A 20,321-nucleotide genomic window follows, 5' to 3' on the forward strand; every position below is an offset into this window, starting at 1 on the left:
GCAAGCCCAGTGACAGAGCTGCTGGGAAATGAGGCTGCTGTGTGCTCTTCAGATGGGTGGGGTTGAGAGCAATTAAGGGACCCAGGCAGGTACCCAGACTGAGGAACCATATGTTGACGTTGCTGTTCCTTCTAACACAGGACTAGGACTGCTCACAGAAGAAACCTGAAAAATCCAGAACATCGTTCTCCCTTTGGGGGTAAGAAATGTTTCTATTCTTAAAAGCTTTGCCTTACATAGATTGACAACGTCTCTTGAGTAATTACTAAATTTCCACACAGCTGAAGTAGGGACCGGTAGAGACATCAAGGTTAACCAAGAGGTCATAGCATTAGAAGCTGACTTTGTAATCATAAACCAGAGTCCACAGGTCTGGATTCTAATGTATGTCGTTGTGCTTACTCTGGGCTCATCCGCAAAGATAGACATTCAAGTTAGCTCCAGGCAAAACGTTAGTGAGTGATGTGCCTTTTTCTCATGTACAAGGCGGGGAGCATTTTCCTCCTGTGTACCCACGGAGCTGTGCGAGCCCTCTGATCACCTCACTGACTGTCTTGAATTCTTTGTTGCTGTTACTGTCTGTTATCTCATGACAGGACTCATGTCTGATTAGTAGCTGTATCCTCTAGGTCAAAGCTGGGGCTTTTGTAATCAGCGAAGGAATATCTATCCCCGCGGCTTCAGCGTCAGCCTGCCGAGAAGGTACAAACCCGCTGGTCTCTCCCTGTGTCGGATGCTCTCTAATTCACTGTTTACTGGAAAGTCAGAAAGTGTGGTCCCTGAAAGCCCCAGGGCTGAGGAAAGGGATGCGGTACACTGTGGTTCTCATATGCTTTCCGTAGCTTGCGGGATTAGTGTCAGGGTTGGCACCACACTGCACTCCGGGGAGCTGCCGTTTGTTCTGCCATGCTCATCTCAGGAAGGAAAACAATCAGAGCTGAAGGCATCCCCCCGTTTTTTATCCTCAAATAAAGAGAGAAGCTGTGCAATACGCACTGTGGGAAGAAGGGCGTCGGTGTCAGAGATCCAGGGCTCTGGGCAAAGGCACTGGAAATGACTCTGATTTGGGTTTATTTTAATTACCAAGCTCTCAGGTTTGAAGAGACCTGTTCTTGCACTCGGGTTTAATCGGCTTGCTTTTCAGTACTATATGGCTGAGAAAGAGGAATAATCTTTGGGCAAGAAGTCATAAAGCTGGTATTTCTACTGAAATGGTTCATATAGCACAGCCATAAAAATAGCATAGCTGTTAAATGTACCCAAATGTCATTGCTAATCTGTCTCAGAGTCACAGCTACAACCTATTCATTCTTTGGAAGTCCAGAGATAAAAACCCACAAATGTGTCTTTAGAATGAAAATCCTTATAAATCCAGCATGAGGGTCTTAGTAGTTACTATTTCTCCACTTACTTTCTGTTAAAGAAAGCAGTGGGGTTTCTTCCCTTCAGTGTTCTCTTTTATTATAAATTTCCCACATAGAAGGCCTTTTCCCCCCCAGAACACTGTTACTGTTTCTTTATTTTTCAATTATATTAGCAAAGTTTTAAAATTCTTTCCTGAATGTTGCACATGATTGGTCACTAGAGAAATACAAATTAATAGTGCAATAAAATACTACTCTATACCTTTTAAAGTTTAAAAAAAGGTACCAGCAATTGCTGAGGCAAATAGAAGCTAGATTTCTCTTTGATTACTGGTGGGAATATGTGTTGGTACAGCCAGCCCTCTGGAAACTAGTTTAATGTGTTCTGATCTAAAGACGCTTTGAGCATATGGGCTAGCAATGGCAGATTCAAGCATTTATCTTAGAGGAGTGAATATTTCAATAGTGCAAAGAAGACTCGGGGATATTTATCATAGCTTTTGTTACTCAGTTTTACAGCTGAAAACAACACAAATTTCCTTGAGTTCAACAAAATGGTATTTTCATACCATAGACCACAAATCTACCACGTGAAAGAGGAAGAAACTTTTAGTGTTGTGCATGTGATATGGTATGGATTGATTACTGCTACTATTTAGATGGATTGAAGGACAACGTGCTGATTGGAAAAAATCTCAACAGATCAAGTGCTGTGTGGTTCCATTTAATATACTATGTTCCCGCAGAGAAAACGTACAGAAGAAGAACACATTTGTGATTACTGGCTGATGGGGTAGGACTAGCTAGGATCAGTGTGATCTCTGACGGGTAGACATGGGGAATGCTTTAGTCTTTATGAAACTGATCTGTGTTCTGATGTGGTTGTGATTACATGAATCTGTGCCTAAGAGCCTTCTGTTTCTGTTTCCATTTCTCTCTGTCCCCCACTGTCACAGTGTGTGTGTGTGTGTGTGTGTGTGTGTGTCTGCCTGTCTGTCTGTCTGTCTCTGTCTCTCTCTATCACACACACAGTTAAGGTAAAACACACAAAAATACAATAATGTCTGTAGTCTAGATAATAATATTATAACTCAGTCAATATCCTGTTTTTGACATTATGTTAAGTCATTGAAAATGTCACTATCAGGAAAGCTGTTATGCAGTGTTCAAAGGCTGCTATGCTTCTGAAATTTCCTTCATGTTTATAATCATTTAAGAATATACTTGTCTTCTGGGGCTCCACATATCAATTGTGACATTTAACCATGAGCTTTGTGGATAAACAGAAAGGGATCTAGGAAGGAGTCACTCTTCCTATCTCTTCATTCTACGCAGGTTTTGAAGAGGATGAGAAAACCAGAGCATCCCTGGCAATCACTAATGAAGACTCATCACCCAGTAGGCTTGGGTTGAATCTTATTATTCATCTGTTCAAAAGCCTCCAGGGCTCTCTGTTACCTACAAGAGGAAGTTGCCATCCTCCTTCTCTCATTGAAGATCCACAACATAGTCCAGACTTAACTTTTACTTTGTCATTCTCCATTTCTTGTGAAAATCTACACCACAACTAAAGTCATCTTTGAACATCAAAAAATGTCACACATTAGTGTCAACCTAACACATTTGATGGCTTCCTCTGGGGCCAGCCTGAAGAACGGAACCTTTGGCCCGGCCACTAATCCCCATCTCTTCCTCCGGCTGGCTCCTAAAACTGTTCTTTTCCTTTCTTGTCTGACCACAGAAGCCTTGTCCTCCTACCATATGGCCTTGAATTTGACACACTCTTTGTTGGGCCCTACTCCCTTCCAGTTCATATGCTACATTTACATCTCAGTTCCATTGCCGATTTTCAGAAAAAATAAAATCTTCCCCCATTCATTTCAGTAGGGACATTTTCACAAACGTTCCAACTGAACCATGTTAATCTTTCCTGGAATACAAATATTTTATTATAATCATATTTTTAGTGGTTTGATGAAATGCTGCCTTTCTTGAGAATATGGATCTCATATACATAATAAATATTAAGAACACACACACATATATTAAGAAAAGCTAGTATAGATTTATTACAGAAAAGTGAGAACTCCCAAGAGTAGTATGAGCTCCAAGGGAGGAATAGCTACAAATTGTATGTTCTTTCACGTGTTTGAATCATCTAATACAATGCTTCAAACCCAGAAGAATTCAGAAATTATGTTTGATGTAACTGTATGAATAGAATAGGAATAATTGCTTTTCAGATATTGCTCCTGGGTTTTCAGCCCCAGGCTTCTACCCAGCTATTGATTTCTTGTACAGAGTCATAGCCATGTTCCATTCTTAAACACTTTATCCATTCTCATAGACCCCGCCCCCAGCCCAGGGATAGACATATTGTCTCCTTTCCAATAGCCATCCTCCCTGCCATCTTCAGACACAGTAGCACTCGGACATCTGCTCACTGACCGTGCTCAGCGTTACTCTCAGCACACCGCAGCTCTTCTCCCTTTTACCAGCCACAAACTCCTGGAAGGCAGGACACACTCATATCTCCCTCCATCATCTGCAATGGCTGCCACATATTTCAGGGGCTTAGTAATTCTCTTATTGATTACCACGACTAACACATATAGTGTATACTCAGTTGATATTTACAGAAACATCATTATTGGTCTTCATTATTACCCTCACCAATTCACAATGAGCAAACAGAATTAAATTAGTAAGAGTCAGCACAGCCCTGGTTCCTGAAGCAAATGTCTTCTGTCCTGACCATATTTTTTTTATTATTTAATATGTTTATTTGCAGTGAGTGGAAAAATGACTGTAGAACTATCAAACTCAACTTGTTTTTTTATGTTCCCTTTTTCCTTGCCCAGTAAATTCTAACAAAGGCCATTTGATTTTCACTGGAATTTTTGTTTTCCTCCTAGATTATTTGAAAAAACTATTTCCTAGAGTGCAATATTAATTAGTGTGCTGCTAAGCTAACTTGAGAAAGGTAACTGGGTATCTAGGTGCATTAGTGATGGTGAAGAATCACGTCAATTGTTTTGTTTGTGTGTTTGTTTTTAATCAACTTCACATAAACACAGGCAATCTGGGAAGAGGCACCGCCAATGGAGAAAATTCTTCCAAAAGATTGACCTGTGAGCAATCCTGTAGGGACATTTTCTTGATTAATAACAACTATGGAGGGCCCAGCCCACTGTGGGCAGTACAACCTCTGAGTAGGCGCTAAGGGTTGTATAAGAAAGCAGGCTGAGCAAGTCATGGGGGAGCAAGACAGTAAGCAGCACCCTTCCATGACCTCTGCTTCAGCCCTGCCTCTAGGATCCTGCTTAAGTCTCTGCCACTGTTTCCCTCAGTGACAGACAGTGATTGAGACCTGTAAGCCAAATAAATTATATCCTCTCCAGATTTTGGATCAAGTAACTTTCCCACCTAGCAACAGAAAACAAATCAAAATAGTGTATCACAAAAGTTGACCTAGATCTCTGAGGTCCAGTGAAGCAGTGTTGGGGATTAATTGTTACTGTTTCTGGACAAAGAAAAACTTTTTTTTAAAAATGAGAAAAAATGTAAATCTTAAAAAAACTAATAATTGGCTGTGACTTTTGAAGGTTAAACACAAAAAGAAAAGGAAAAAAGAAGCATCAAGTGTAATTTCCTAAAGAAACACCTCCTTATTTTCTCTATACCATTTATAAACTTTGATTCTGGTTCATGGTCATGGTTCAGTCAAAAAGCCAGTGTTCCACTATTTCTGTGTGTCTATACCTTCATAGATATTCCAGTGGTCTCTAAATTTAGTAAGGGAACTTTTGGGAATTCCTGTGCCACTGAATGCTAGAGATTGGTGCAATTTAATTAACCTCCTTAAAAATATTGATTATCCAGTATGGGTTGGATTTCTTCCAGGAACTAGAGCATCAAAGGTATAAAAGAAATTGTGTTTGCAGTTAAAGATCTTGAGTTTAGCGAATTAAATGGAGATACATACATGAAGTTATTTTTAGGAGAGAGACTGTGAAAATGGAGCATGAGCAGTGTACCATGGGAGCATAGGAGCCAGAGGAATCCTTCCCATTGTGGGACTTATAGAACGGAGGTAGGCACTAAGTTAGGTACAAGAACACTGCAGCTGCTCCTCCTGCACCCATCTGTCTCACAAATGTGTAACAGAGAATAACTGGGTGAGATTGATCCAGTCCCAACTTGGATGGAGTGCTATCCAACTAAAACTGTTAGTAGCAGTAGCATTAAGAAGCATTTGTCTGTCTATTTGCCACATCTAAGTCAATTAGTTCTCAATATTCCAATATTCTCCTAGCTACTTGTATTATCCAATCAGAGTAGATGTCTAGACTTTTATTCATTGGTTATGGGTAAAGGTTTCCTTTTTGTTTTTGTTTTTGTGTGTGTGTTTCACTGGTCATGATTAAAGAAGTATGTGGCTCTGACTGATACTGGCAGAGATCTACCTTATGACCATGACCAGGTTCTGCATAGGATAAGCCAGAAGGCACAGAAGAGGGGAGAGATAAAAAGATCTTCAGCACTGATGACATCATTAAGACATTTGACTGACTATGCTGAAGAGTTCTCTTTCTCTAGGTACTCTAATTATAAGATCCAATACATTTCTATACCATTAAAGATGGTTTTCATTGCACTTTCAATTACTATATGATTTGAAAACATCCTGAATCTGGAAAGAATTTTACAGTGAGATAGATATTAATAGCTAGAAGATGGAGGGATAAATATATTTCAAATAATACAAAAGGCTTGACCAAAGGTATTTAAAAACTGCTGTGTGTGTGTGTGTGTGTGTGTTGGTGTGTTGGGTAAGGTGTGTTCAAAGAAGGTTTTTTATATGAAGCAACTGCAGTAGAAGACAGCCTACTCTTATATCTTATTTCTAATTGAAAAAGACTAGACAAAAAAAGACGTTGTTCCTAACTGAAAAAGGCAAAGAAAAGCAGTACTCAGGGAAGAGTTGAGTGTTGTTTATCCAGTGACAACATGTACTGAATACCCAATGTCACATTTGCAGAGAACATCGCCAATGAATTTTTATCTCCATTATTAAAATAAAAATAGTTTTTATTGAAAACAAAGAAAAGATTTTTAAAATGGAATTCATAATAAAGCAGCCATTTCCTAAGGCCTATATCATTTATATACACTATGTATATGCCCATTGTTAGTACTGCTAGTGTAGAACTAAAGGGTTTTCCATTTTAAAGCCACAATGATCACGTTAAAGGAAAGACGGGTGCTTATTTATTCTCTAGTTAGAGCTTTCAACTTGCCTTTTTGAAATTTGGTGATATTTGTTAAAAATCAGTGCCAATGTAAATGGGAAATCTTATAACCATATTTTTATTAGATGTATATATTTATAAATGCAAATGTATGCATGATTTCTAACTTATTCTAACAAGTCACAATTCCTTTTTTGAAGGCAGCCTAAAATCTTTTTTTTTTTTTTTTTTTTTTTAGTTTTTCGAGACAGGGTTTTTCTGTAGCTTTGGAGCCTGTCCTGGCACTAGCTCTTGTAGACCAGGCTGGCCTCAAACTCACAGAGATCCGCCTGCCTCTGCCTCCCGAGTGCTGGGATTAAAGGCGTGCGCCACCACCGCCCGGCGGCAGCCTAAAATCTTACAAAGAACTTAGGATGTGAGCGCATCCAGACATATTTTAACCAAAATAAATAGTATATATTGTGCATGGAGCATTTTGGAAAGTATTTTTCATTCTGCAGAGGGAATGGCAAGAAGGAAAATGTGAAAGTAGGAAATTCAATTTCCAGATGCATGAGCACCTGGATAAAAGAAGGTTCCCAAGAAAGCAAAGATGCCATAGAGATAATTTTATCAAGGACAGCACTAAAGAATGGGTACATGACCTTTGGGTCTTCTCCATCTGGAGATTAACTTGTCCCTTCCAATGTCAGTCTAAAAGCCACAGGATTCTAAAGGCGAAATGAAGAGGGATTGTTCAAGTTCTCTCTATGGGTTCACTTCTTGCTTCAGTGTGCATTGCCACTGGAATTCAGCCTACAAATGCTCCCAGAACACAAGCTGTGTGTGGAAATCGGCTTGGGCCAGATATATCAGTCAGTACAATTCTTGCTTCGAAACCACGAGGTCCTGAGTTTGATCTCCACATGTAAAAATCAGGGTTGAAAAGGGTGACATATTAGTTTATAATCCCAGTGGCTGGAGATTCCCAGTGGCAGAGACAGGGAGATTCCTTGAGCTTGCTACGCAGTCAGCGTAACTTGCCAGGCAAGTCCAGGGCAAAGAGAGAACAGTAAGTGATGCCTGAGAAACGACACCCAAGGTTGTCACCAGACCTCTGCATTACATGCACACATGCATGTGTTTACGTGTATGTAAGAAGAATAAACATGTGGACATGCTCCTGGAAAATGTTGACTACTTTTATTTTAAGCTGTCTACTATTGCTTGTATATTTGTGTCTTCCAAAACTCATGTAGATGCTAAATCGCTATGGCAAGAGTACATAAAGATCAAGAGCTATTAAGAGGAGATTAGGCTACTGGCATGCTCCAGTCTCTGGTGAGATCAGAATCATTATCCAATGGGGTTTGACCCACCTCTGACGGTTGTCCTTGTTTTTGCTCTTTAATACTGAATTTCCCTGCCTCCAGCACAGAAATCCAATAATTGTACACATTATAAACTATCCACTCTTCAGCATTCTATCATAACCACAAAAGTGGACCAAGAAATCTTCTTTGAAATTCACATGGAATTAGGAATGCGATCAAATAAAATGAAATAAGGTTTAACTCACTTCTCACCCAGTCTGTGTTGTACATATTTACTTAGGTACTTTGTGTATTTATTTATGTACTCAAGTCATTGTAACTCCAAGACAAATTAAAATGATGACCAGAATCAAATCTCAGCTCGTGCTCATCAGTGAACAACGTTTTGTGTTTTTCTTAGAATTTTAGGATAGCTGTGAAACCAATAATATTTCTGCACAAGGAAAAATGAAGGTGAAACAAATAGAATCAAACTACTTTGAGTAGTAAGAAAAATGAGTAACAATAATAAAAATAGATTAAGCTGGTATTTGTGTTTGTGTTAGCTGTGTATGAGTACATCTGTGTGAGAGGATGGAGAGAGACAGACAGACAGACATACAGATAGACACATATACAGTAGCTTTCTTCATAATAAAACATTTTAAGAATTTTATTTTTATTCCTTCAGGGAGAAACCATATTCTTTCAGAGTTCATAAGCAATGCATTTTCTACAAAGCTAAAAGAAAAGATTGCTAAGTAGCTTGTTTACTTAATCAAAGTCTATTAACATTCCAAAAAAGTTAAGTTGTGATGAAATCAGATTTATTTTTATACTTATTAATAATTCTCCTGCTGACACAAGATTAGTTGGCAGCATTCAAATCCATGAATTACTTTTTGCATTGTAAATGATTATTTTGGTATATTTAGAACAAAGAGGAACAGGCTGTCCTGATTTAGGAAAAATTAATGACATAAATGAAGTTCAATTTTAGTTTTTAAAGTATCTACCTTAAGACCCAATTATACCACTCTTAGTCGTATACCCAAAGGATGCTTCATCCTACCATGAGGACTCTTGCTCAACTATGTTCCTTGTGATTTTATTCATAATGGACAGAAGCTGGAAAAAAAAACAGATGTTCCTCAACTAAAGAATGGGTAAAGAAAATGTGGTACATTGAGTATTACTCAACTGTTTTTTAAATTTACTTATTATTGATTATGTATACAATATTCTGTACTGCATGTATGCCTGCCCACCAGAAGAGGGCACCAGATCTCATAGATGGTTTTGAGCCACCGTGTGGTTGCCGGGAATTGAACTCAGGACCTCTGAAAGAGGAGCCAGTGCTCTTAACCTCTGAGCCATCTTAACCTTCAGCCCCTATTCAACTGTTTAAAGGGAAAGTGATATCATGAAACTTGCAGGCCAATGAATGAGATTCGAAAAAAATAAACTCGAGTGAGGTAACCCAGACCCAGAAAAACAAGCATATGTTTTCACTTATAAGAGGATATTAGCTACAATCCACAGACCCAGGAAGATTAGGTAAAGGGGAGGGTTCCAGGGAGAAAGCATGAATTTCCCTGGGAAGGGGCAATAGAGTAGATTTTGCAGGTGGACTGGGGACAGGTGAGGATGAGAACAGGAGACATCAGGTGTGGGGGGAGATGGAGGAAGAAAGGGCAGCGAGAGACCATTGGAACTGGGGAGCACTTGCGAGATAGTGTGGAAACCTAGTGCAATAGAAGTTTTCTTGATTCTATGAGGATGACCCTAACAAGGACTTTTAGTAATGGAAGATAGAGTCTGAACTGGCTATTTACAGGCAGGTTAAGGCTTCAATGCTGGGATTGGGTTACACACTGGTTGAATTTTTGGCTGAGATGGTACTACTAAGATCCCTAAACAACCCAGGCTGATGCAAGGACAGAAGGTTGCTCTCTGAAAATTTACAATGGGCCCCACTGCCAAAAACAACATCCACATAGCTCATTGAATAATGTAGAGGCATCAAGCTGGTGCTCGCTTGAAACTTTCACCCCTACATTCTAGTCTCTTTGGCAGGAGAAGGTACTCTGCAGGCTACAGAAAGTGAAACCTGGACACCAATCCAACCACAAAATCCTCTAGCTATAATCTGTCCTGCCTACAAGATGTGCTGGGGCAGTAGTGGCATAGAACTTTGGGAATGGCCAATTGAGGACTATAACAAGAGAAGGAGCCAATGGCCCTGGATGGCCAGGAACAGGAGACTGGATAGTCCAGAAACCTAGAAGAGAACCAAATATGACTGGAAAAAATCAATGAAGGGATTCCTAATAATATTCTTCTGTACTTATAGATGAGTGCCTTGTCCAGTCATCATCACACAGGTTTCCTCCTGCACCAAATGAGAGCAGATGCAGAGTCCCACAGCCAGACATTATGCAGAGTCTATAATTAGAGTTCTCCATCGGGTTCCTTCCCTTGGAGTTAAGGGAATCCTTCTGAAGAGTGGTAAGAAAGACTTGGAGCCAGAGGAGTTGAAGACACTAGGGGAATATGCCCAACCGAATCAATGAAGCAGGGCTCACATGGGCTCACAGAGACGGAAGAAGCAAGCACAGGGCCTGCATCGATCTGCGAAAGGTCCTATCTGTGTGTTATGGCTGTTAGCTTGGTGTTTATGAGGGACTCCTACAATGAGAAGGCTGTATCTCTGGTTCTTTTGCCTACTCTTGAGACTTTTTCCCTCCTATTGGGTTGCTTTGTCCAACCATGATATGAGGACTTTTGCTTTGTCTTAGTATGTCTTGTTTTGTGCTGCTTGGCTGTAATCTCTCAGGGATCTGCTCTCTTTTGAAGGGGAAATAGAAGAGGGAGTGGATCTGGGAAGAGAAAAGTAGTGGGGAAGCTAGAAGGAGTGGAAGGAGTGAAAACTGTGGTTGGGAATGTATTGTATGACAGAAGAATTTATTTTCAACTAAAAAAATATATTCAAATTAAAAAGTAAAATAGAAAATAAAACCTCATGTAGTATATATATTTCCAACAAATTAAACTCAACGTGCACTGTGTCTGGAGAGTTGCAAGGAGAGAAACCATCTTACCTGGACACTGGTCAGGGTCGTGTACTGGTAAGCCTTGACCACCAGGTAATTAGCTTCCAGGTCTATGAGTCCCAGGATCATGTACTTCCACCATCTTCGTCGTAAAATTGCCAAGAGGTTTTCTTCTCCTGTGGTAAAAAGTAAAAAAAAAAAAAAAATAGGGCTTAAGTTCTTGACATATTACATATTTAGAATTCTAACATGCTGTTGTATTATATACCCATATGTGCATTTTTATCAGAAATTTACCCAATATTTAGTGGCTTAATCTATCAAAGACTCACATACTTTACTTAGGAAATTGTCTTCATGGTCACTTTTGGGTCTTCAAATTAGTTTCTACACCAGGGTGAGACTGGGTAGGTCATTGCTCACTATGGCATATTGACTCTCTCTCTTTCTCTGTGTGTGTGTGTGTGTGTGTGTGTGTGTGTGTGTGTGTGTGAAAGAATAGCTGTGCCATGAGAAAAGTGAAAGGAAAAATGTTCAAGAAAGGGTACATTGCACAAAAAACTCAGGACATTACAAATAATGCTGCTATGAACATAGTTGAGCACACGTCCTTATGGTATGCTTGAGGATCCTTTGAATATACACCCAAAAGTGGTATTGCTGGGTCTTGAGGTAGGTTGCTTCCTAATTTTCAGCCCCTCTGTCCGAATTTGGGTTGGTGAAGATCTTTTCCCATTCTGTAGGCTGCCATTTTTCTTGTTGACCATGTTCTTTGCTTTACAGAAACTTTTCAGCTTTTGGAGGTCCCATTTATTAATTATTGCTCTCAGTGTCTGTGCTACTGGGGTTATATTTAGGAAATGGTCTCCTGTGCCAATGCATTCAAGTGTACTTCCCACTTTCTCTTCTGTGAGGTTTAGTGTGGTTGGTTTTATGTTGAGGTCTTTGATTCATTGGACTTGAGTTTTGTGCATGGCAATAGATATGGATCTATTTTTATTCTTCTACATGTTGATATCCAGTTATGCCAGCACCATTTGCTGAATATGTTTTTTTCCCAGTTTGTATCTTTTGCTTCTTAATCAAAAATCAGGTGTCTGTAGGTGTGTTGATTGATATCCAGGTCTCCAATTAACTTCTATTGGTCATCCTGTCTATTTTTATGCCAATACCAGACTGTTTTCAGTACTATATCTCTGTAGTAGAGTTTGAAGTCAGGGATTGTTATGTCTCCACAAGTTTCTTTATTGTACAGGATTGTTTGGGCTACCCTTTGTTTTTGTGCTTTTTCATATGAGGTTGAGTATTGCCAGAACCTGGAAACAACCAAAATGCCCTTCAATCAAAGAATGGATAAAGAAAATGTGGTACATTTATACAATGGAGTACTACACAGCAGATAAAATAATAACATCTGAAATTTGCAGGCAAGTGAATGGATCTAGAAAACATCATATTGATTGGGGTAACCTAGACCCAGAAAGACAAATATTTTATATACTCACTTACAAGTGGCTTTTAGACATAAAGCGAAGAAAAACAAGCCTATAGTCCACAACCCTAGAGAACCTAGACGACAACGGACCCTGAGAGAGACAATCATGGATCTAATCTACATGGAAAGTAGGAAAAGACACGATCTCCTGAGTAAATTGGAAGTATGAGGATCATGGGGGAGGGCAGAAAGAGAAAGGGGAGTGTGAAAGAGGAGTGGAGAAAAATAGGTAGCTCAATAAAAACAATAAAAAAAGGAAAAAAGGGGAAACTGTAATCAGAATATGTTGTATAATAAAAGTCTATTTTTAATAAAAGAGAACTTTATTAAAAACACAAAACTCAGACCATCCTAAATTTCAAGACTGTGTTAGAACAGACCAAAAGAAAAGCATCTCATTAGAAGCAGTTTGTATGTGTAGTAAGACTTTAAGATGGCATCCAAAAGATTCTTCTGTTTGAATGCCCACATCTAATCTAGATCTGTGTAAAGGATGTGTAGAGAGAAAGCTTCAGGTTGGAAAAAAAAAATCACCACCTGACCCTTCTCTCAGTGCTGCCAACAATTTCATCACCTTGTATGACATTCATAGAACCTGGACAGACTTTAGATATCTTCAATCTTATTGTCATATGTATTTCAAGCTGAAATAAATATTATTTCTAAAAATGACCCAATGATAATTACATACAAATATTTGTGGCCAGCTTGTGAAGTCTTCACAGACAACAATGAATATTTAGACATTCTGATTGAATAGTGATGTATATATATGACTCAGTATTGTTTGATAAATTATTCCAATACATAGATATTTAAAACAAAGTATGTTTATTGTGTTCTAGTTTCAAAGAATCTGGGTGCAGCTTAACTGAATGATTATGATTCAAGACTTTGTTCCCCCACCCACACAACCCCCAGCAACCAGGTAGTAGCAACCTCTCTCACCAAATATCCCCCACCCCAGCCTCTGAACCACAACGGGCCCCAACCGTACCTGGACCAACAGGTGAGTGTCTGAGATTCCAGCTGGAGAGCCCTGCTCTTTAAACCCTAACTCCCATTCCTCCCACAACCATGGCAACACCAGCGATCAGGTAGCAGCACTCTCTCTTGCCAACCATCCTCCACCTCTCGACCAAGGACCACAGACCCCACTGGCCCCAACTGTACCTGGAGGAACAGCACCAATGACAACTGAGGCCACAGGCCCCAAATACATCAGGAGGAAGAGTGACCACCTGAACTACAGGCTCCACCCATACTGATTGGAGAAAAAGATGGGTAGATGGCCATGTAAGAATGCATCCAACGACATAAAGAACAATATGGTGCCACCAGAAACTAGTGGTTCTCCATCAGTAAGACTTGAACAGTCCAACATAGAAAGAAAACAGAAGAAAATGACCTTAAAAACAACTTTCTGAAGACAATGAAGGCTCTTAAAGAAGAAATGAAAAATTCCCGTAATGAAACAGAGGAAAGATTTAAGAGTTCAGTAAGTTCCAGGCAGACTGCCAGCCAGGGACTCAGTCTCATCTGAAGGATTGATGAGGAGGGGGTCTCTGGCTGTTGGAAGCTCTTTGACCGTTACCAGAGGAGACTGAAAGTGGAACCAGCCCAAGAGAGGAAAGTGTGTCATAGCCAACAAAGCTGAAAGGAGTTGGAGATCTGAAGAGCACTTTGACACGGGACATGGAAACACAGAGTTTGAATTTGTCCTGCTGGCTTTTGGTCTTGCTTTGATTCAGTATTTCTTCACTATGCTCCCTTCCCTTCATTTTGGAATAGTAACGTATATCCTGTGCCACTGTGTGTTGGGAGCATGTAATTTGTTTAGTATTTTTATGGGGGTTATAGTAAAGAAATTGCCTTGAGTCTCAGAAGAGACATTGAACTTTGAAACAGTCTTAGATTATGGGGACTTTTGAAGTTGAACTAAACGCACTTGGCATTATGATAGAACTGCAAACCTAGAGGGGCTGAGGATGAGATGTGGTGGTTTTAATGAGATGGACATGCCAGCTGATGAGCTATGAGGGAAGGATTAGGGGATGTGGTTTTGTTAGGGGAGGTGAGTCATATTTCTCTTTCTTTCTGCTGTTGCAAGTGGGTTAGGATGTAAAGCTCTCGGGTGCTACTTCAGCAACATGCTGCCTACATGATGCCACACTCCCTGTCATGACAATAATGGATGAAACCTCTGTTAGAGTTATTCTTGGCCGTCAACTTGACTATGTCTGGAATTAACTAAAACCTGAATGGGCGAGCATAACTATGAGGCATTTTTCATTATTAAATCATTTGAAGTGGAGAGACCTAATCTGGATTTTTGAGGTGGGAAAATAAACATTTAGTCCAGTTCTTTTGAGGTAGGAAGATCCATCTTAAATCTGGACCAAACCTTCTGCCACCAGCCTATATAAAGGAATGAAGGAAACTTGCTCTCCTTACCAGCTTGCTCTCACCCTCCCTGCCAAGTGCAACTATAAAGTCATGGGTCACTGTCACTGGCATTAAAGCCTACTTCTTTGGGATTCCAGCATTTACTGAAGACCTGCTAAGATATCCAGCCTTATGGACTGAAAAACTACTGGACTCTTGGATCTCCCATTCAAAGGCAGCCAGTGTTAGATTAGTTAAACCACAGACTATAAGCCATTCTAATAAAAAAATCTAAAACTAAAAGCAATCCTCCAATCAATACTTTCTTTTATAGGAGTCGCCTTGGTCATGGTGACTCTTCAGAGCAATAGAAACCCCAAATAAGTACTGTTCCCTAGTGTCCCAAAAAAGTACCAGTATACACCTCTTTTTTTAAAAAAAATTATTTTTATCAAGCTATATATTTTCTCCGCTCCCTCTCATTTCTCTTCCCCCTTCTACCCTCTCCCCTCCCATTCTACCTTCTCCCATGATCCCCATGCTCCCAATTTACTCAGGAGATCTTGTCTTTTCCTACTTCCCATGTAAGATTAGATCCATGTATGTCTCTCTTAGGATCCTCTTTGTTTTCTAGGTTCTCTGGGATTGTGAATTATAGGATGTTTTATCTTTATGTCTAAAAGCCACTTATGAGTGAGTAGATATGATATTTTTCTTTCTGGGTCCGGGTTACCTCACTCAATATGATGTTTTCTACATTTATCCATTTGCCTGCAAATTTCAAGATGTCATTATTTTTTTCTGCTGTGTAATACTCCATTGTGTAAATATATATATATATCATGTTTCCCTTATCCATTATTTGGTCAGGGGCATTTAGGTTGTTTCCTGGTTCTGGCTATTACAAACAATGCTTCTATGAACATAGGTGAGCACATGCCCTTGTGGTATGCTTGAGAATTTTTTGGGTATATACCCAAAAGTGGTATTGCTGGGTCTTGATGAAGGTTGCTTCCTAATTTTCTGAGTAATCATCATACTGATATCCAAATGGGCTGTACCAGCTTGCAATTCCACCAGCAATGCAGGAGTATTCCCTTTATCCCACATCCTCTCCAACACAATTTATCAGTGATTTTGACCTTAGCCCTTCTTACAGGTGTAGGATGGAATCTTGGCTGTTTTGATTTGCATTTCTCTGATGGCTAAGGATGTTGAGCATTTCCTTTAAGTGTCTTTCAGCCATTTTAGATTCATGTGTTGAGAGTTCTTTGTTTAGGTCTATACCCCATTTTTCATTGGATTATTTGTTCTTTTGATGACCAATTTCCTGAGTTCTTTGTATATTTTGGAAATCATTCCTCTGTCCAATGTGGGGTTGGTTAAGATCTTTTCCCATTCTGTAGGTTGCCATTTTGTCCTGCTTACTGTGTCCTTTGCTTTACAGAAGCTTCTCAGTTTCATATGATATGATAGTTTACATAAGTAACAATAAAAATTGTATCAAGGAATTTCTACAACTCAAAAACACCTTAAGTAATGTAGCCAGATACAAGATTATCTAAAAAAAAATCAGTAGCCCTCCTTTACACAGATGATAAATGGGCTGAGAAAGAAATCAGAGAAATATCACCCTTCATAATAGCCATAAATAACATAAAATATCTTGGAGTAACTTTAATCAAACAAGTGGAAAACCTGTATGACAAGAACTTTAAATCCTTGAAGAAAGAAATTGAAGAAGACACCAGAAAACGGAAAGATTTCCCATGCTCTTGGGTAGATCCAATTAACATAGTAAAATAGCAATCTTACCAAAAGCAATCTACAGATTTAATATAATACCCAACAAAATTCTTCACAAATCTCTAAAGAACAATACTAAACTTCATATGAAAAGGCAACAAAGAAACAAACAGGATAGCCAAAACAATCCCGTGCAATAAAAGAACTTCCGGAGGCATCACATTACCTGATTTCAAACTCTGCTACAGAGTTACAGCCTGGTATTGGCATAAAACCAGACAGGAGGGCCAGTGGAACTGATTCAAAGATCTGGATATCAATCCATATATCAATAAACACTTAATTTTTGACAAAGAAGCAAAAAATATAAAAGGAAATAAAGCATATTCAACAAATGGTGCTGGAATAACTGGATATCAACATGTCAAAGAATGAAAATAGATCCATATCCATCATCATGCACAAAACTCAAGTCGAAATGGATCAAAGATCTCAATATAAAACCAACCACACTGAAACTCACAGAAGAGAAAGTGATAAGTACACTTGAACGCATTGGCACAGGAGACCACTTCCTAAATGTAACTTCAGCAGCACAGACACTGAGAGAAACATCTAAAACACGGGACCTCCTGAGACATCATACACTTCTCACAGGACTGCTGCCGCTCTTACTTCTGCTCCTTGGGTTTGGACTCTGTGATGTGCTCTGTGAGGAAACGTACTTCTGCCACTTGCATTGCTTATCTGTTTCTTACCTTTATTACAAGTTATTCACAATTAGAACAAACTGGCATTGTCTTGGTCTTTAACTCCAGGATCCAAAAGTCCACGACAAGTAGTCAGTAAATAATATATAAATAAAGTTTATATTTAGTCATCTCAGAAAGGTGAAATAACACTGGAATTGAGTTAGTTCAAATACATCCACTACATTCTGGCTCCTACCACGGAGAGAGCTTTCTAGTTGAAACTATGACACTGACAAAGCTAATTTGTTGAGTATTTGACACATAATACATAAGATAGAGGCCATAAAATTGTTAATGGTGTATTTAACCTCAAAGCAGCCATTCTAAAGTCACAGGTCATTGTCCCTGCTATTTTACATGATGAAGGATTGCCAAATCAGAGTCTACAAGCCACATCTCAACACACATTGCTGGAATACTAGGTTATAGCGATGTGACTTGGCTCACTAACCAAGAACATACCCAAAATCATCATTATATGGGCTCAGACAAAGGATAGGTTGCCTTGCTGGTCTGCTGATAACAACTTCAAGGAAATACACACCATGGAATATTTCCACGGTGTTTCATTTGATGACTCTGTAAACACTCAAAAAACATGATTAGCAGAATTATTCAGGATGAATACTACTTCTTATCCAGGAAGGAGACTATTTTGTTTAAAAAGGAGTACCTGACTCACACTGCAGTACAGTAGATAATTAAAGCTTTAAAGTAATGACAATATATTTTTGGAATCCCTGTGCTAAAGGTCCCTCTGAAACTCATGAAAGAGAGAAATCCATGAGAATATAATACCCTTATAGTTGATGAATGTGAATGCTTTGAAATTACCTCTAGATTTTATTTTTATTAACTGTAAAGGGTAATAAAACCTATGAACAATGAATAGAATCTTTGGGATTGCAGTTTGGTATTTAAATATAGTCTATTTTTCTAATGTTTCACTATCTGTATGGTTAGATACAAATAAAAACACTGGATAAGAAAGTATTAATGTACTCTCCATCTTGGTTTAACAAATGTTAACATTTTGTGATGTTTGCTTCAGGTCTTTTTTGAGAAATTATTGTAGAAGAAATTGAAATCCACCTTCTACCCCTGCCATATTCTATTTGTGAACAATGATTGTATGGGACTTTCCTGAACACTGCCAAGATTCTGGATATTTTAAGAAGGTTCCCCACATCAAATTTTAAAACTAATGCCGGATGGGAGGGTAGTCTTGAAAACACTACAGCTTTCTAATTGTTTGATTAGTTTAAATTTAGGAAGTTAGCTGAAGAGGAGATGGTGTCAAGGCTGTGCTTGTAAGCCTTTTCAGTAGTAGCTTGTCTTCCAACAGAATGAAATATTATCCACCCCTATGCAAAATCTTGAATGCATACGAGATGCATTCCCCATATAACAAGGTCCTGTAAACCCCCAGACTTGGAAATCAGGAGCAGAAGGAGAGAGAGCACGAGCAAGGAACTCAGGACCATGAGGGGTGCACCCACACACTGAGACAATGGGGATGTTCTACTGGGAACTCACCAAGACCAGCTGGCCTGGGTCTGGAAAAGCCTGGGATAAAACCGGACTCTCTGAACATAACGGACAATGAGGACTACTGAGAACTCAAGAACAATGGCACTGGGTTTCTGATCCTACTGCACGTACTGGCTTTGTGGGAGCCTAGGCAGTTTGGATGCTCAACTTACTAGACCTGGATGGAGGTGGGGGGTTCCTTGGACTTCCCACAGGACAGGGAACCCTGATTGCTTTTCGGGCTGAGGGGGGGGGGGATTTAATTAGGGGAGGGGGAGGGAAATGGGAGGCGGTGGCTGGGAAGAGACAGAAATCTTTAATAAATAAATAAATTAATTAAAAAAATAAATAAATAAAAGTACACATTCACACACACACACACACACACACACACACACACACACCTCCTTGTGAAACAATAAAAGTGTTTCTCTGTAGAAAAAGTGTCAAAATTCTGTGGTTATCCCTCAAGTTGCTGTCATCGTGAAGACACCACTTCCAGTCTGAACTTTGCTCACTAGCGAACATCTTTAATGGTAGGTCTGCCGGGGAAAAGTGGGTGGTAGATGCTTTGATTTGAAATTATGGAGAGCAATCATAATGAAACTCTGTATTAATATAAATCTCTCGATTTTCCCGGGGCAAGCCTGCTGAGAGGAAAATGTATTTGTCCTCTTTAATGACAAGACTATTTCCCTTTACTTCATCCCATTTCGTGAAAAGTGCCCCGATTTGCCTTCTGGAACTATCCTGTAATTGACTCCGATGCCTCACGACATTAGGCAGATGAATCTGTCAGTTTTGTGAATTTAGTTTTGAACAAAGAGCTATGTAGCAGCTAACGACACATGATGTAAGGGGAAGAGGCCAAAGCAGGCTTGCCTCTGGATGCCTGCCACTTGCTGAGGAGATCCAAAAGACAACATGACAGAAGGTGCCAGCCTGAGCTCTTGAGGGCTGACCTTGAGCTCTGACACGAGAGCAGCTGTCATGGCGGACACATAAGTTAGGCCTAACATGGGAAATTAAAAGGCTAAAGTAGCAGTGGGCCAGATGCCTAGGAAATCAGGAAGCTGGCTGGCATGCTCTCAGTACCCAGCCTCTTATCTCCAATCTCACATGCCAAGTAGATACCCAGCAAGGCTACTTTTGTTAACTGTCATTTGTTTTCCACTGACTACGACTGTCAGGTAGTCTGTCAGCAGCACCGCACTTCTTGCTTCTATTTGCCTGACACTTTAAAGTCTAGGTTAAAAGCTTGGAGTCAGAGACCTCTGTGAAAACACGGGCTGCCACTTACCAGGCAGAGTCACCTTGAAACACGGTGCTCATTTATAAAACGAAGCAAAAACCACTTACTTGAAAATGTTTCCTAAAGGATTAAGTGGGAAATGCACATAGAGCCAGCTTTGAGTTAATACTGGGGAGGTGATAGCTTTGTTATTAACAGTG

The 20,321-nt window shown here is 39.6% G+C and overlaps 1 protein-coding gene across 1 annotated transcript in view; it reads right to left on the reverse strand.

Annotated features, from left to right (window-relative positions):
* The window catches only part of Slc35f1 (solute carrier family 35 member F1), a 431,065-nt gene that overhangs the window by 78,518 nt on the left and 332,226 nt on the right, over window positions 1-20,321 (reverse strand). The window contains exon 3 of the mRNA XM_041654208.1: window positions 11,010-11,137. Within this exon, the coding sequence (XP_041510142.1) occupies window positions 11,010-11,137 (128 nt within the window). The remainder of the gene's footprint in view (window positions 1-11,009; window positions 11,138-20,321) is intronic.

This window comes from Microtus oregoni, unplaced genomic scaffold (genome assembly GCF_018167655.1).
Source record: "Microtus oregoni isolate MIOR12 unplaced genomic scaffold, Mior012 000006F_ref0000085, whole genome shotgun sequence".
Taxonomy (NCBI): domain Eukaryota; kingdom Metazoa; phylum Chordata; class Mammalia; order Rodentia; family Cricetidae; genus Microtus; species Microtus oregoni.